This window comes from Microcaecilia unicolor, chromosome 2 (assembly GCF_901765095.1).
Source record: "Microcaecilia unicolor chromosome 2, aMicUni1.1, whole genome shotgun sequence".
NCBI classification, from domain to species: Eukaryota; Metazoa; Chordata; class Amphibia; order Gymnophiona; family Siphonopidae; genus Microcaecilia; species Microcaecilia unicolor.
This window is the reverse complement of record NC_044032.1, coordinates 241,573,063-241,588,195: the sequence shown is the minus strand read 5'-3', so window position 1 is coordinate 241,588,195 and position 15,133 is coordinate 241,573,063. Positions and strand designations below refer to the sequence as shown.

Genomic DNA, 15,133 nt, shown 5'->3' with positions numbered 1-15,133 from the left:
CATACGTATCAACGTTTAATGTTTTAAAGACTGTTTCAGCGTATGAATAAACTTCATATCACGCAAAATAACTGGGCTGGTTTTTCCACAACTACCTAGTACCACCGCCGCCTCTCTCTCCTCCCCCCCCCCCCGGCCTTCGTGGGCAGGAACCTCTATACTCACGCGGCACAGGCGGTCACCAACAGATCCGGATGGGCTCTGATGAAAACAGCAACTGTGGAGCCGTCGTTCCCAGCCGCTCGCCCTCAGTCGGCTCCAATAATACGTTCGGACTGCCGGCCGCCACAAACACCACATAACGCCGACTCGCAAGTACAGCCGGTGCCTACTTCTGCTCGGCGCTCTGCTAATCGAGGCTGAAGGGAGCGATGGAAAGATCGTTCTGCACTCTACAGGGCCGGCTGCGATAGGTCGGAGGTCAGGCGTGGGTAGGACTAGGAGCACGATATGCTATGCCTGTGTTGTGACAACCCTATAGTAAACCAACTCAGAATGGTATAGTTTGAAGCCGCCTGAAGCAAAATTGGTGATTTTTTTTTTTAAATTCCTTGCAGTGCTGCGGCGGGGAAGAGGAGGGAATTGTGTACTTTTTGCAAAAGTTGTGAAACGTTTATTGTAATTTTCATGATGGGAGCATCTATAAGGCCACTAGTAGCGAAAAGCAAGGTCTATAATCAGAAATACATTTTTCAAATCCACAACATGTTCTAACTCCGAGGATAGTCGGTTTAACCCATTAGTGCCCAATGAAATCAATTTGTTCCCATAGGGCTTATTATGGGAACATTGGGCACTAATGGGTCAAACCTCCTTGGTTCATTCTCTGACGTTTGATAGACAAACAGAAGAAGGTAAAAGACTGATACTTTGCATTTCAGGAGCTGAGACACACTGTGGACAACAGGGGAAGCAGGTCCGATCAATTAGACATGGGAGCCAACTTTTGAAAATTATTGGGAATGCTAAACCCAGTGGAAATTCTCCTTGGTCACAGTCAAGGAATTTGTTCAATATCGGGGGTGCTGAAGCACCCACAGAACTGGCTGCTATGGTGTTAGGGTACTGGTGCAGGACGAAATGATAATGGATCATAAATTGCACCTATTGGGAAGTCAGACAGCTTGTCCTGAGGTTTATTTTTAGTCTAGAGTATGCCCGGGGTAGTGAGGGGCTGGGCATGCAGGAGGAAGACTGGGTGGTATAGACGCTACTGTAAAGACAGGACTGACAGGTGTGTGAAAAGTGAAGCCAGGAATGAAACTGAACATCTCTGCAAAGCAGTGAAACTGGAAATAACAGCGACCTGACAGAGACAATAGAACTTTTGGGTTGAGGCAGGGGCCAATAAAAATGATGTCTACATCCACCACAAACTGTCAAGTTAGTTGTTAATGTGTTAGGGAAAAGAAATATTTAAGTGAGTTAATGTTAGACTGACTATTCCATATGCACTAATAGTTATCTTTGCTAACCACTATAAAACACAGCATCATATAACCTTGTAAATGTAATTGAATCAATGTAAGCCACATTGAACTGAAACTCGTTTTTGGATAACTGTGAGATACAAGCATGAATAAATAAATAAATAAATAAATAATAGAGCTCAAGTGAAACTAGGATCTTCAGTTTCAACCAAAACGGAATCTGTGACTGAAATTGGTTGCTCGGTTTTCACCGAAAACTGGCCCTCCCCCTCTCCTGCAGTTCTGTACATTTATATTTCTGGGTTTGTTTGTTTTTTTGTGTGTGTGTGTAAGCAGCAGGGCAGGGGGGTGGGATAAGGAAGCTGCTGGACCAAGAATATTCTGGATGAGAGTGCAGAGATTCCACAGTTGACCCATTCCAAAGAATGAGATTGAAGGCCAATGAGTGGGGTTTTACTGCTGTGCATTTGGGGTATAAAATAGGCGTGGTGGTAAAGGGACCGAGCTAAGGAAGAGCTGCTGGCTGCTCTTCTTGATAAGTACGCCTAAAATGGATTTCTGTATCATGGGTTGACATGATATATATTTTAAACTCAAGCATTTACTAATACTCAAAAATATACATATCTATAGAAACAATTCAGCTGTATTTAAAGATCCCCTCAAGAGACTATGGAGACAACCACCTCAACACACATCAGATCCTGCAAAATGTTATTAAAACCTGTCTGATGATATGACAGAACAACACAGAAACTAAAGACTGGGGCAACATGATTAAGAAATATAAAATGATCAGAAAACATAGGTATAAAGAAGAATTTTATTTGCTATTTAGTGATTAGAATATGTCAGTTTTTGGAATGCACAGAGCCGGTGTTAGACTTGGCCTGGGCCCAGAGCAAAATTTGGGAGGGCATCCCAAAGCCTGTTATCAGACTGTGCCTTCTTCATCTTCAGACAGGCTTGGGGCCCTCTCTGACCTGGGGCCCAATTGCTCTGGTTGCAACACCACCCCCTACTCCAAATGCCAGCCCAGACAACTGCTATCTTCATATTTGTTTTACCATACAAGAGGGAAATGTTGTTTTTCTGCAGTTGTACTGCATGCAAGAGTCTGGTTTCTTAAGGATTTGGTTGAAATTTTGCCTCGGTATTTCTATTTAGTTTATGGTCAACTAGTTTGCATTTGGTGGGGTCTATCTGTTTTGTATGTGTGTCTGAAACCAGATATTTTGTTAGCATGGAGTTTCTGTTTAAGGATCTATAGTAATCTGGCTTGTTCAGTTTTCTTACTATGTGTACTGGTGCTCTAGGGCCCACTACATATTTATAGTGCTGCCTTTTCAGGGCCGGTCTTAGGCAGAGGCGACAGAGGCGGCCGCATAGGGCCCCGCGCTTAGGGGGGCCCTGCACGGCGCGCCTCAACTCTGCCTCCGACCGACCCCCGCTCGGACAACTGCATCATGATCCCGCTCTGCCGCTCCGCTCCCGCCACGTTGCAGCACGGTGCCCACCCTCCGCTGAGCCCGTCGTCAGCATCCTCCCCGAACCCCGACAGTTGCACCAACAGCCCCGACAGACAGTTGCAGTGCCAGCCCCGGCTCCCGATAGAGAGTTACAGCGATGGCTCACCCCAGCGTTTCACTTCCCGCTCAATGTCCCGCCTTCTGATGAGGTATTTCCTGTTTGGCGGATGGGAGTCACTGAGCAGGAAAGCTGCCTGGAGCCTGGTCGGAGGTGAGCCGGTGTGCGAGTGAGTGCGACTTAAAAATAAATAAAGACAGTCAAGTGGACCTCGAGCTGGAGCAAGTTTGTGCCACTGCCATTCAAAGGTAAGGAAGAAGGAAGTTTCAAACCCCTTTTGTGCCATTTTAAAGGTAAATACTATTGCAGTAGTCTATTATTCTCCCATCAGTGATTAAGTCAAAATTCAGTGTTTTATGAAGGGCAGTGACAGGAAAAGATCAAGAGGTTAGCTAAAGTGGTGCGTGTATGTGAGGGGTGGGGACAGGGGCAAGTGGAGAGGGCTAGTAGTGTCAGACTTTTCTGTTAATTTGCCCAAAGTTATTGAAAACCTAAAGAATCCCAAGTGGGCAGACTAAAAATTGTTCATCTAAAGGTACTTATCTTGCTAAGCTGGCCAGCATTTGTATTTAGGAGAATTTGAGTTTCCAAAGCAAATAGCATTGTAGCCTCAAGAAAGAGGGGCATTTCTCTAAGCATGTTCAGCTTAGGAGAGGAAAAGAGCACATATAAAATCCATTTCCAAGGATCCTTTTTAAATTAAAAAATAGGGGAATTTGAAAGTACTGGATCTTTCTTAGTATTTTTCCTTTATTCTCCTTTGTTATGAGAATTGGAACTACTAATTGTAGTGGACTTCTGGGGAGGGGGGGTTCATGATAGCATTGTGCTTATTATTTCAATCAGTTTTTTTGTACAAGTTGTACAAGTTTAGCTTCATTTGTCTTTATTTGAAATTTCATAAATAAAAAATTTTCTTATCAATGGGGTGGAGCTAGGGTAGGGGCGGAGCTATGGTGGGGTGGGGCTAGGGTGGGGAGGGGCTAGGATGGGGCCCCACCAAATTGGTCTGCACAGGGCCCCGCACTTGCTAAGACCGGCCCTGTGCCTTTTCTTAGGTACTGTCAGGGGCGTAGCTACGGGTGGGCCTGGGTGGGCCCAGGCCCACCCAATTTCACCTCAGGCCCGCCCACCCAAGCGCACACACACTGCACCAGCTTAGTGACCATGGGTCCAGGGCAGAAACAGCACCCACTCTGGCTCAGCTGATGATGATCTCTCCAGACTCGCAGCGGCGAACTGGCGGGCGGCGGCAATAAAAGTATAAAGCAGCCAGGCTCCTCGACTCCGTCCCGTCCTTCGCTTTCACTTCCCTGCGCTCTCAGCGTCCCGCCTTCCTCTGATGTCATTTCCTTTCGGGCGGGACGCTGGGAGGGCAGGGAAGTGAAAGTGAAGGACGGGACGGAGTCGAGGAGCCTGGCTGCTTTATACTTTTATTGCCGCCGCCCGCCAGTTCGCCGCTGCGAGTAGAGAAGGAAGAAAGCCATTTAGAAAATCTTTTTTTCTACTCCCCCGCGCAGCCGTCGCCGTTTACTCAAAACACAGCAAGCAACCCGAGCTGCTGCCTGCATCCACGTTGTCGTTCTCTATTGTTGGTAAGCAGAGGGAAGGATGGGACTGGGAGGGGTGGTGAGCAGAGGGAAGGATGGGTCTGGGAGGGGTGGTGAGTACAGAGTATGGGGACTAATGAAGTGGGTGAAAGATGGGGGAGGAATTTAGGAGACTGGGTAAGGGAGAGAGAGGGAATGAGAGTGCTGGAGAGGGAATGAGAGGGAGATGGTCAAAGGGGAGAGAGGAGAAATTGCTGGACATGGAGGGGAGGGCAGGGGAGAGAGGAGAATTGCTGGATATGGATGGATAGATGGATGGAGAGAGGGCAGGGGAGTTGCTGGACATGGGTGGATAGAGGGGATGGCGGGGAGAGGAGAGTTGCTGGACATAGGTGGATGGAGGAGAGAGGAGAGTTGCTGGACATGGATGGAGGGGAGGGCAGTGGAGAGAGGAGGGTTCCTGGACATGGGTGGATGGAGGGTAGGGCAGGGAGATAATTGTTGGACATGGATGGAGGTGAAGCAGTGGCGTAGCCAGACTGCCAATTTTGGGTGGGCCTGAACCCAAAGTGGGTGGGCACAAAATTTTCTCTCTACCCCCCCCCCCCCCCCCCCAGCAAAATGTAGTCACACTCAGATGCATTTGTCACACAGGGTAAAGTGCTGTTCAGTGCATCAGATTTCAGACAATATATTTAATAGCCTAATCCTTTTCAGTGAGCTTTCAGAGGCCAAAACCTCCTGCCTCAGGTCAGTATAATGCTGTTACGGTATCCTCTCCTGACCTAAGGAAGGAAGTATTGGTCTCTGAAACTTTATTAACACCATATTACTTTATCCTAAATTAAAATAAAATTATTTTCTTTACCTTTGTTGTATGGCCATTTACTTTTTCTCATTGTGTTGCTCCCAGTCTCTAGATTCTGCTTTCCTTCGTTTTCGCTTAACTCTTCTGCCAGGGTTTCCTGGCCATTTGTCATTTTTCTCTCCTTTTTCTTTGCTTTCTTCAATATTTTCTGCCTCTCTCTGTGTCCAGATTTAATTCATTCTTACTATCCATTCTTTAATTTCCTTCATCTACTTATGGCTTTTCATCTTTTTCTCACCCTTGTTCTCCCCATGCCCCTTCCTCTTATTCTCCAATCTTTCACTACTCCCCCTTTCCATGCAGCCTCTCCTCTTTCTCTCCCCATCCTTCCAGTGTCTCCCCTCTCTCTCCCCATCCTTCCAATAGTCTCCCCTCTTTCTTTCTGCATCCTTCCATCCAGTGTCACCTCTTTCTCCCTACCCTTCCATCCAGTGTCTTCCCTCTTTCTCTCCACATCCTTCCATTTTCCCTCTTTCTTTGCCATCCTCCCATCTGTTTTCCCTCTTTCTCTCCACATCCTTCCATTTTCCCTCTTTCTTTGTCATCCTCCCATCTGTTTTCCCTCTTTCTCTCCACATCCTTCCATTTTCCCTCTTTCTCTGCCATCCTCCCATCTGTTTTCCCTCTTTCTCTCGCCATCCTTCCATTTTCCCTCTTTCTCCCCATCCTGCCATCTGTTTTCCCTCTTTCTCTCCCCATCCTTCCGTTTCCCCTCTTTCTCTGCCATCCTCCCATCTGTTTTCCCTCTTTTTCTCCACATCCTTCCATTTTCCCTCTTTCTCCCCATCCTGCCATCTGTTTTCCCTCTTTCTCCCCATCCTTCCATTTTCCCTCTTTCTCCCCATCCTCCCATCTGTTTTCCCTCTTTCTCTCCCCATCTTTCCGTTTTCCCTCTTTCTCTGCCATCCTCCCATCTGTTTTCCCTCTTTCTCTCCCCATCCTTCCGTTTTCCCTCTTTCTCTGCCATCCTCCCATCTGTTTTCCCTCTTTCTCTCCCCATCCTTCCGTTTCCCCACTTTCTCTGCCATCCTCCCATCTGTTTTCCCTCTTTCTCTCCCCATCCTTCCGTTTCCCCTCTTTCTCTGCCATCCTCCCATCTGTTTTCCCTCTTTCTCTCCCCATCCTTCTGTTTTCCCTCTTTCTCCCCCCATCCTGCCATCCGTTTTCCCTCTCCCATTCAGGCCCACCAGCGCCAGCTCCCATTGCCGGCCACTGCTGCTTTTCCTGATGAGCAGCAGGGCCGGCGCTACAAAAAGAAGACGCGCTCAGCTGACTGAGCTGAGCGCCAACGCGTCGCTAACCCGACGAGAAAAAATGTTTAAAAAAAAACGCGGCACTGCAGGCAGCCTCGAAGCATTGGCTGCTGGCTCTACAGGCTCCTTCCGTCTCTTACGTCACTGCCCCTGCTTCGCTACAGGGCAGTGATGTAAGAGACGGGAGGAGCCTGCACAGAGACAGCAGCCAATGGTTCGAGGCTGCCTGCGGTGCCGCATTTTTTTTTAAACATTTTTTTCTCTTCCTTAGCGATGCGTTGGCGCTCAGCTCAGTCAGCTGAGCGCTTCTTCTTTTTGTAGCGCCGGCCACTGCTGCTCATCAGGAAAAGCAGCAGTGGCCGGCAATGGGAGCTGGCGCTGGGCGGGCCTGGAATTGGGTGGGCCTGGGCCCACCCAGGCCCACCCGTAGCTACGCCCCTGATGAAGGAAGGGAAGACAGGAAGGAGATGCACATGGATGGAGGGGAAGGGAGAGAGAAGAAATGCTGACATGGATGGAGGGAAGGGAAGAGAGAGGAAGGAGATGATATGAGGGAAAAGGAAGAGAAGAGAAAAACTGCACATGGATTGAGAAAATAGGCAGAAGCTGGATCCACTGGACAGTCAAGTCTGCGGAGGACCCAGCTTTTACTTACGGATGTAGAGCAAGAAATGAAGAAGAAAGGAGGAAAGTAAAGAAATAAGTGGAAAGGAATCCCTGGAAACGGAGTTAAGAGGACAGATAGCAGCAGAATCAGATACTGGGCCAGCATGATCAGAAAAACAAAGTCACCAGACAACAAAGGTAGAAAAAAATCATTTTATTTTCATTATAGTGTTTGGAATATGTCCACTTTGAGAATCAGGTACTCAACATTAAAAGTTTATATTTATTTACTTATTTATGGCATTTTATCCCACATTAAACATGAATTAGATTGGAACCTGGGATCATTTAATTTTATTTTTCCTGGAGAGAGTAATGCATTGCCTCCCCCCACCCCAGGCTCTCTCCCCGGCCATAGCCAGCTCTGCAATTTTGAGGGGGGGGGGGCACAGAGGTGGACCGGGAAGAGAGCCTGTTGTTAAACATTTACCAGCAAACCACTGTCTAGTGCCCACCCATCCAACCTGTTGGCCCACCCAAAAATTGACTTCTGGCTACGCCACTGGGTAGTGTCCTTGTTATGTGTGTTTTGGAAGTTGTACTTCCTCTCCCTCCCCACCTTTAATGCTACCCTTATTGCAGTTATTTGCTTGGGGCAGGACAGGGGGCACGGCAAGGCAATGTCAGGTGTACGTTTTTTGTCTCTTTCAAAAAATTGGCAATCCTAGTTGAACCATTCATGTAGCTGGCAGGAATTTCCAAGTCGCACCAGCTGAAAAATTGTCTTTATCACCTACGGCAGCTACAAAATCTCTCTCCATATATTGAAAAGATGAGTCTGACCACAGCAGTCCATGCCATGATAACATCATGACTACTGTAATGCCCTGTACACTGGCCAAACCAAAAAGAGTTTGTATCAGCTCCAACTAATTCAAAATGCTGCAGCACGACTGATAGAAGGCTGAAAGTGGTGTGACCACATCAGACTCTTCCTGCAAAAGCTACACTGGCTTACCAGTACCTTACAGGGCTAAATTTAAAACTCTGTGTTTGATTCTCAAGGTCCTCGGACAAAATGGGCCAGAGTACTTAAAGAATAAGTTAGACCTTTACACACCTTTAAGGCAGGGGCGTAGCCAGCCTTCTGTGGGGGAGGGGGCACATTTTAGCCCTCCCCCTGGCGCCGCCCCCCCCTCCCGCCGCGAACCCGCCGCCGCTGCAGCCTACCTTTACTTTTGCTGCCGGGGGATCCCACTCCCCACCAGCCGACGTCTTCTTCTTAGTCGCTTCCTGCTCTTCAATTTGTTTGCTGACGTCCTGCACGTTGTACGTGCAGGACGTCAGACTCAGAGAACAGAACTGTTCTCTGAGTCTGACGTCCTGCACGTACAATTACGTGCAGGACGTCAGCAAACAAATTGAAGAGCAGGAAGGACTGAGAAGACGTCGGCTGGCGGGGAGTGGGATCCCCCACCAGCAAAAGTAAAGGTAGGCGGGGGCGGGGGCGGGTTCGCCGGGAGGGGGGTCCTGGGGTGAATCTGCGGGGGCCCCGGCCCCCTCAGGCCCCACGTAGCTACGCCACTGCTTTAAGGTCCTCTTAAGGATCATCACTATCTGTACCTTCATCAAAAGAAATGGTTCGATATGCTACCTGCCAGTGAACCTCAGGAGTAGGCCCCATGCTCCAGAATTTACTCCCGGAAGGGCTAAGTATAATTCGAGACTACCTGTACTTCAGGAAGCAGGTGAAAGCCTGGCTGTTCTCCCAAGCCTTTAATACATAGAGTGACTGACTATACACCCATTCTGCACCTGGACTAGCTTGCTACACATACTGTAACTTAGATCAGCTCCTTATCTCTTGCTTAACTATACAAAGAAATTGCCTTGATTTTAGCTAACCATCAAATTATCCCAACTGATTCTGTACCATGCACCTTGTTCCCAACATATATCTGCTCTTAGTCCCTTAGCTATATGGTAAGCTCTATTGTCGAAAATCTTTAGCATTATATCTATGTTCGTTGAATGTTCTAATGCATGCTTATTAGGTGTATCATTAGTATTATGCGATTGTGCTGTTAAATGTGTATATTTTTGATAGTTTTACTGTTTAAATTTATGTTTATTCTTGGATATTTTACTATTGTTATGCTGTTAACAAAATTGTAATTTTTATGTTAAAACTGTACCTGCTGTACACCACCATGGGTGAATCTCTTCATAAAGGCAGTTAATAAATCCCAATAAATAGCTAGCTATTTGGGGAGGGGGGTCTTTTACTAAAGCTTAGCTTGAGTAATCTGCAGCAGTGCCCATAGGAATAAAAGAGGCCCTGCTGCCGATAACTCGAGCTAAACTTTACTAAAAGACCCCCCCCCCCCACCAGTGTCAGGGTATGCATGACTCCTGGCACCGAATATCTGGGTCTCAGCGGTTACCCAGAAGTTAACCAGACACTGGCTGATATTCAGACTGGTGCCCTGTTAACTTAATTGCATAAACTTAAGACAGCATTTTTGCTGTCCTAATTTTATGCGGCTACTAGCTGGTTAGCGGGCTGAAAATGTCTGCTAACCGGTTAAGTTCATGGTCTGCCCATGTCCTGCCCCTTACCTAGCCGGTTCGGGGATGGCTGATTAGCAGGGATATTCAGCGGCACTAAACCAGTTAAGTTCCTGCTGAATATCTCCAGATTGCCTCTCTTGGCCCTTTAAATAATATCAGGCCCAATTTTGGGGGGTACGTGTATGACGGGGGAGGGGAATGTGGTTAGGTGTAACAGAAACCAGCAAGCCTATTCTTCAAAGACTGGGAGGAGTACCGCTTTACCCTCCCTGCGGCTTTGAACATTTTCGTCCATTTTCTCATTATATCTCACCCTGACTACTGTAATGCTTTATACATGGGTCTTACCCAACGCAAACTTAAACGGTTACAACTTATTTAAAAAAACTGTGATCAAACTCTTAACAGGGCATAAAAAATATGACCATGTTACCCCACTGCTCACTGGCTACTGGTTTCTTCACGTATTATTTATAAACTACTACTTCTAATTTATAAGATTAGAACATTTCATGAACCATTTTTTCTCTCAGCATACCTTGTCCTTTACTGCCCACCTCACTCTCTACGCTTCTCACATCAGTACCTTCTTACAGTCCCACCTGTCTCTATTATTCGTTCTGCCACCATATTTATTTATTTATACCCCACATTATCCTCACAAACATGCAGGCTCAATGTGGCTTACATAAACCGGAGAGAGAACTCCGGGTGATATCAAATACATATGAGAATAGTAGAGTAGAAGGGCAAGAAAGAAAGAAAGGATACTATACTATACATATAACAGTACAAAAGAACAGTACAAAAGGTTCCACATATGCCAGCTGGCAGAGGCTATAGTCCTACTCTGTTCCCGGTGAAAATGCTTTGGTAAACAGATGCGTTTTTAGTGCCTTGCGAAAGGTAAGGTAGTCTCTCAGACTGGTTATGTCTCGAGGAAGTGCATTCCACAGTTGGGTACTGAGGAAGGGAAAGCTGTCACTCAATTTTCTCTGTCCAAGCTCCTCAACTTTGAAACCAATTACCACTACATTTAAAAACCCTCCCTAATTTGACTCATTTCAAAATAGACTTGAAACCACACCTCTTTCAAGAGGCTTTCGGTCACTGAGTGGGACGGTTCAGAGGTGTTACTAGTCTACCTTCCCTCCGTTTTTCTCTTTCTCCCTTTTTTTTCCTATCCAAGATTGTAGTTCTCTCCATTCCTTTTCTGTCTGCGTGCAGTCTTACTTTGTTCCATGTTATTTCTTTTCTCCCCAATTTAGCCTGTAAACCACCTAGACACATTGTAGATTGGCGGGATAGAAAATTATTTCATAAACTTGAAACTACCCTGAACACACTTACTTCCAGTATCTATACACGGACACAGAAAAATTCAGAAGACTGAGGAGAGAGAGAAGTGAAAGCTAATAATTATTAATCATTAGTAACAAGCTTTGTTCAATCGAGTTTTGATGGAAAAATGTTTTGACATTTCTTCCTATAAGATGTTACTGGATATCATTGAACAGCGTGCTGCAGAAAGATAATGTATGATGTGAATACACTATGATGGTGCACACTTCCTAGAAAAAAAGGTAAGGTGGTGTAATGACAAACCATGGAGTCTGAGAACAAAATATTTTATTTGTCATCAATAAAACTATAGTTCATAGTGCTATTTACTAAATAAATTATATAGCTTTTTTCTTACAAGCAATAAACTAGATCACAAATATATATATGTATGTGTGTATGTATCTCATAGACAATGTTATGTACACAACAGGAGGTGTTCTTATAAATAGCTTTTCTATGTTCATTTCACTAGTAAACATTCAAAAATAATTTGTATAGATGCCCATTTCCGTGAAGCGTGTGCAGACATCTTTTGCTAGTCCTGGCATGAAATTATTTTTACATTGCTGATGACATTCAATTACTATATGAAATGCAATGAAATTAATTGACAGTTTATTGACCACTGTATTCATGGATATTGATTTTTAAATAGAGGGGGGTGGAATCTTAAATCAGACACCAAGTGAGAGGTCCATGGTGGCAAGATCATTGCAGATAAGGACATGAAATAGATGAAGGAGCCAGTGGGAAAATGTCACTCTTAAGTCCAAACTCTCTCCTTTCTTCCAGAAAACCAAAAATATGATGACAACAGTATGGAAAGCAGAGTCAGCAGCAGAGTTGGAAAAACCAAAGCAGCAAACAAGACTTGAGTGCCATGTTCATCACTCGACCTCTGCCCAGTCTGTGCCTCTTCTCCAGGTCAGGTGCAGGAGCATATTCTGTTGCTTGTTATCCTATTGGGCTCAGTAACTTTTCTCTGGTGCAGAGGACACTCTTTGTTAAATACAGTTTCTTGTTGTCTGCCTCATCTTCAACACCTTGTTTTTCTTTTACTGAAAAAGAAAAAGATCTGCCATTAGTTGTGGATGCTGGGAGGTGCTTCTATTACCATTTTGTAAACTTAGGGCTCGATTCATCAAAGTGATTCTGGAGGGAGAAGAGAGGAAAAAGTCTTAGGTGGCAATTCCGTAACTGTGAACGTCAAAATACACAGGGGTGGAAGAACGCCAGATCCAAAAAGACCAGTCCAGAAGACATAGAAGTCAGAGCACTGCACTATGTCTTCTGGGGGGGGGGGGGGGGTCCAAATAAAATTTGTTTTGGTTCTCTGACTTCTACGTCTTCTGGACTGGTCTTTTTTGGATCTGGCGTTCTTCCACCCCTGTGTGTTTTGACGTTCTTGGTTTGTTTGTGAAGTATTGGACCTCCTTCTTCTTCTGGTTTTCCAATTCTATAACTGCTTCTTGGTGCCAAGATGCAATGACAAAATACCAGCATAAGTTGGCACTAACACCCTAAACTTTGGTGCCAATTCCTTTACAAGATATTTGTCTGTATTCTTTTTTCTTGGCCAATGTTCTCTTCTGTAGCAAGTGTAATTATTGCTTGTGATTTTTGTTAACATTTCAATAAACATAAAGTTAAAAACAAAATAAAACAATGTAGGCACCAACAGTTACGCCAAATCAATTGGTATAACTGTTGGTGCCTAATTGTGCCCTCAAGTGGGCTTAGCTTCTAGCAGTGTTTCCCAAGTCTGGCCCTGGAGTACCCCTTGCCAGACAGGTTTTCAGGATATCCACAATGAATATGCATGAAAGAGATTTGCATATAATAGAGGCAGTGTATGCAAATCAAGTTCATGCATATTCATTGTGGATATCCTGAAAACCTGACTGGCAAGTCTTCTCATCCCCTTCTCTATACCTATTCTAAATCCGTTATATCTTTTTTTGAGATGCGGTGACCAGAACTGCACACAATATTCGAGGTGCGGTCGCATCATGGAGTGATACAAAGGCATTATAATATTCTCAGTTTTGTTCTCCATACCTTTCCTAATAATTTTTAACCTTCTACAGTTCAATGCTGATTATCTGGACTATCCTTGGCAAGGGGGTGGTTCGGATAATCATAAATCCGGATCATTGAACATATACCTACTTAAGAAAAAAACACACAATCAGAGCACTGTATGTTGAACAATAGTTTTTATTTTCAAAAGTTAGTGTGAAAAAATATACTAAACCACCTGTATGTACACCATTGTGTGCCGGTTCGGATAATCGGACATCTGGTTAATCGGCGTCGTACTGTATTTGCTTTCTTAGCCACCACTGAACACTGAGCAGAGGGTTTCAAAGTATCATCAACAATGACACCTAGGTCCTTTTCTTAATGTGGAACCTTGCATCACGTAACTATAGTTTGGATTCCTCTTTCCCACATGTATCACTTTGCACTTGCTCACATTAAACATCATCTGCCATTTGGATGCCCAGCCTCGTAAGGTCCTCTTGCAATTTTTCACAATCCTCTTGCGATTTAATAACTTTGTGTCATCGGCAAATTTAATTACCTCAACTAGTCATTCCCATCTCTAGATCATTTATAAATATGTTAAAAAGCAGCGGTCCTAGCACAGACCCCTGGGGAACCCCACTATCTACCCTTTTCCATTGAGAATACTGACCATTTAACCCTACTCTCTGTTTCCTATCTTTTAACCAGTTCTTAATCCACAATAGGACACAGTGGACTTTCTAATTTCCTTAGGAGCCTTTCATGAGGTACTTTGTCAAACATCTTTTGAAAATCCAGATACACAATATCAACCAGCTCACCTTTATCCACAGTAACAACCCTATTCTATACTACAGCTGTACTCTGTTGCATTTCTGAGCTAAAAAGAAATGATGACTTCTGTAGGAACACTAGGTGGCAGTGTTGTATTTACAAAAGCTAGAGCACTTTTAGGTTCTCTGAAGCCTGGTACACAAACTGCATACAGGATTTCTCTTAGTTTATATGGAGTTCCTCAGTTTACTTTCTCCTCCTATATCCCAATGCTCTTATTCCTTACACAGAAAAATGAACACATTCTGCAGCTGCACTGGAGAACGTATGCTATATAATGACTTCTCATTTGTGTCCATAGGGACCTGCATACTGTCCCCTCACAGGGACGGCCAAATTTCAAGGGAGTGGAGTGGAGGAATGGCCTAGTGGTTAGAGCACTGGTCTTGCAATCCAGAGGTGGCCAGTTCAAATCCCACTGTTGCTACTTGTGATCCAAAATCCAAATAAATAAAGGGGGTGTCAGAGGCACAGCAGGCATGGACATCCTTCTCACAGAAACATCCAGGCATGGACATCCTTCTCACAAACATCCACATTTTGGACGTCCTCAGCTGCCATCGCAGGACAGAGGCATCTCGAAGGACGTCTTCAACTAACCGTCGCAGGGACGGAGGCATCTCGAAGGACGTCCTCAACTGCTGTTGCAGGGACGGAGGCATAGAAATATCCAGTGTACCTGAATGTAACTCACCTTGAACTACTACTGAAAAAGGTGTGAGCAAAAATCTAAATAAATAGCGAAGGACGTCCTCAACTGCCGTCACAGGGACGGAGGCATAGCGAAGGACATCCTTTACCCATATTCTAAAAGTTTTTAAAGTTGTTTTTTTCGGGGTGGGAGGTGGTTAGTGACCACTGCATGCCTTTTTCCATTCAGTTAGTACATCAGTCCACTGCAGTGCCCCCTAGGGTGCCCGGTTGGTGTTCTGGCATGTCAGGGGGACCAGTGCACTACGAATGCTGGCTCCTCCCACGACCAAATGAGTTGGATTTGGTCGTTTTTGAGATGGGTGTCCTTGGTTTCCATTATCGCCGAAAACTGGGGATGATCATGTCTAG

General features: G+C 45.2%; 2 protein-coding genes across 7 annotated transcripts in view; both read right to left on the bottom strand.

The window, feature by feature from the left end:
• Nucleotides 1–476, bottom strand: part of FXN (frataxin) — a 34,076-nt gene extending 33,600 nt beyond the window's left edge. Inside the window, exon 1 of the mRNA XM_030193844.1 lies at nt 166–476. Coding sequence (XP_030049704.1) covers nt 166–300 — 135 coding nt within the window. The 5' untranslated portion in view covers nt 301–476. The remainder of the gene's footprint in view (nt 1–165) is intronic.
• An 11,032-nt stretch (nt 477–11,508) lies between these two features.
• PIP5K1B (phosphatidylinositol-4-phosphate 5-kinase type 1 beta) overlaps nt 11,509–15,133 on the bottom strand; it is a 435,282-nt gene continuing 431,657 nt past the window's right edge. For all 6 annotated transcript variants that reach the window (XM_030193839.1, XM_030193840.1, XM_030193837.1 and 3 more), the window contains one exon: nt 11,509–12,267. In XM_030193839.1, coding sequence (XP_030049699.1) covers nt 12,265–12,267 — 3 coding nt within the window. In that variant the 3' untranslated portion in view covers nt 11,509–12,264. The remainder of the gene's footprint in view (nt 12,268–15,133) is intronic.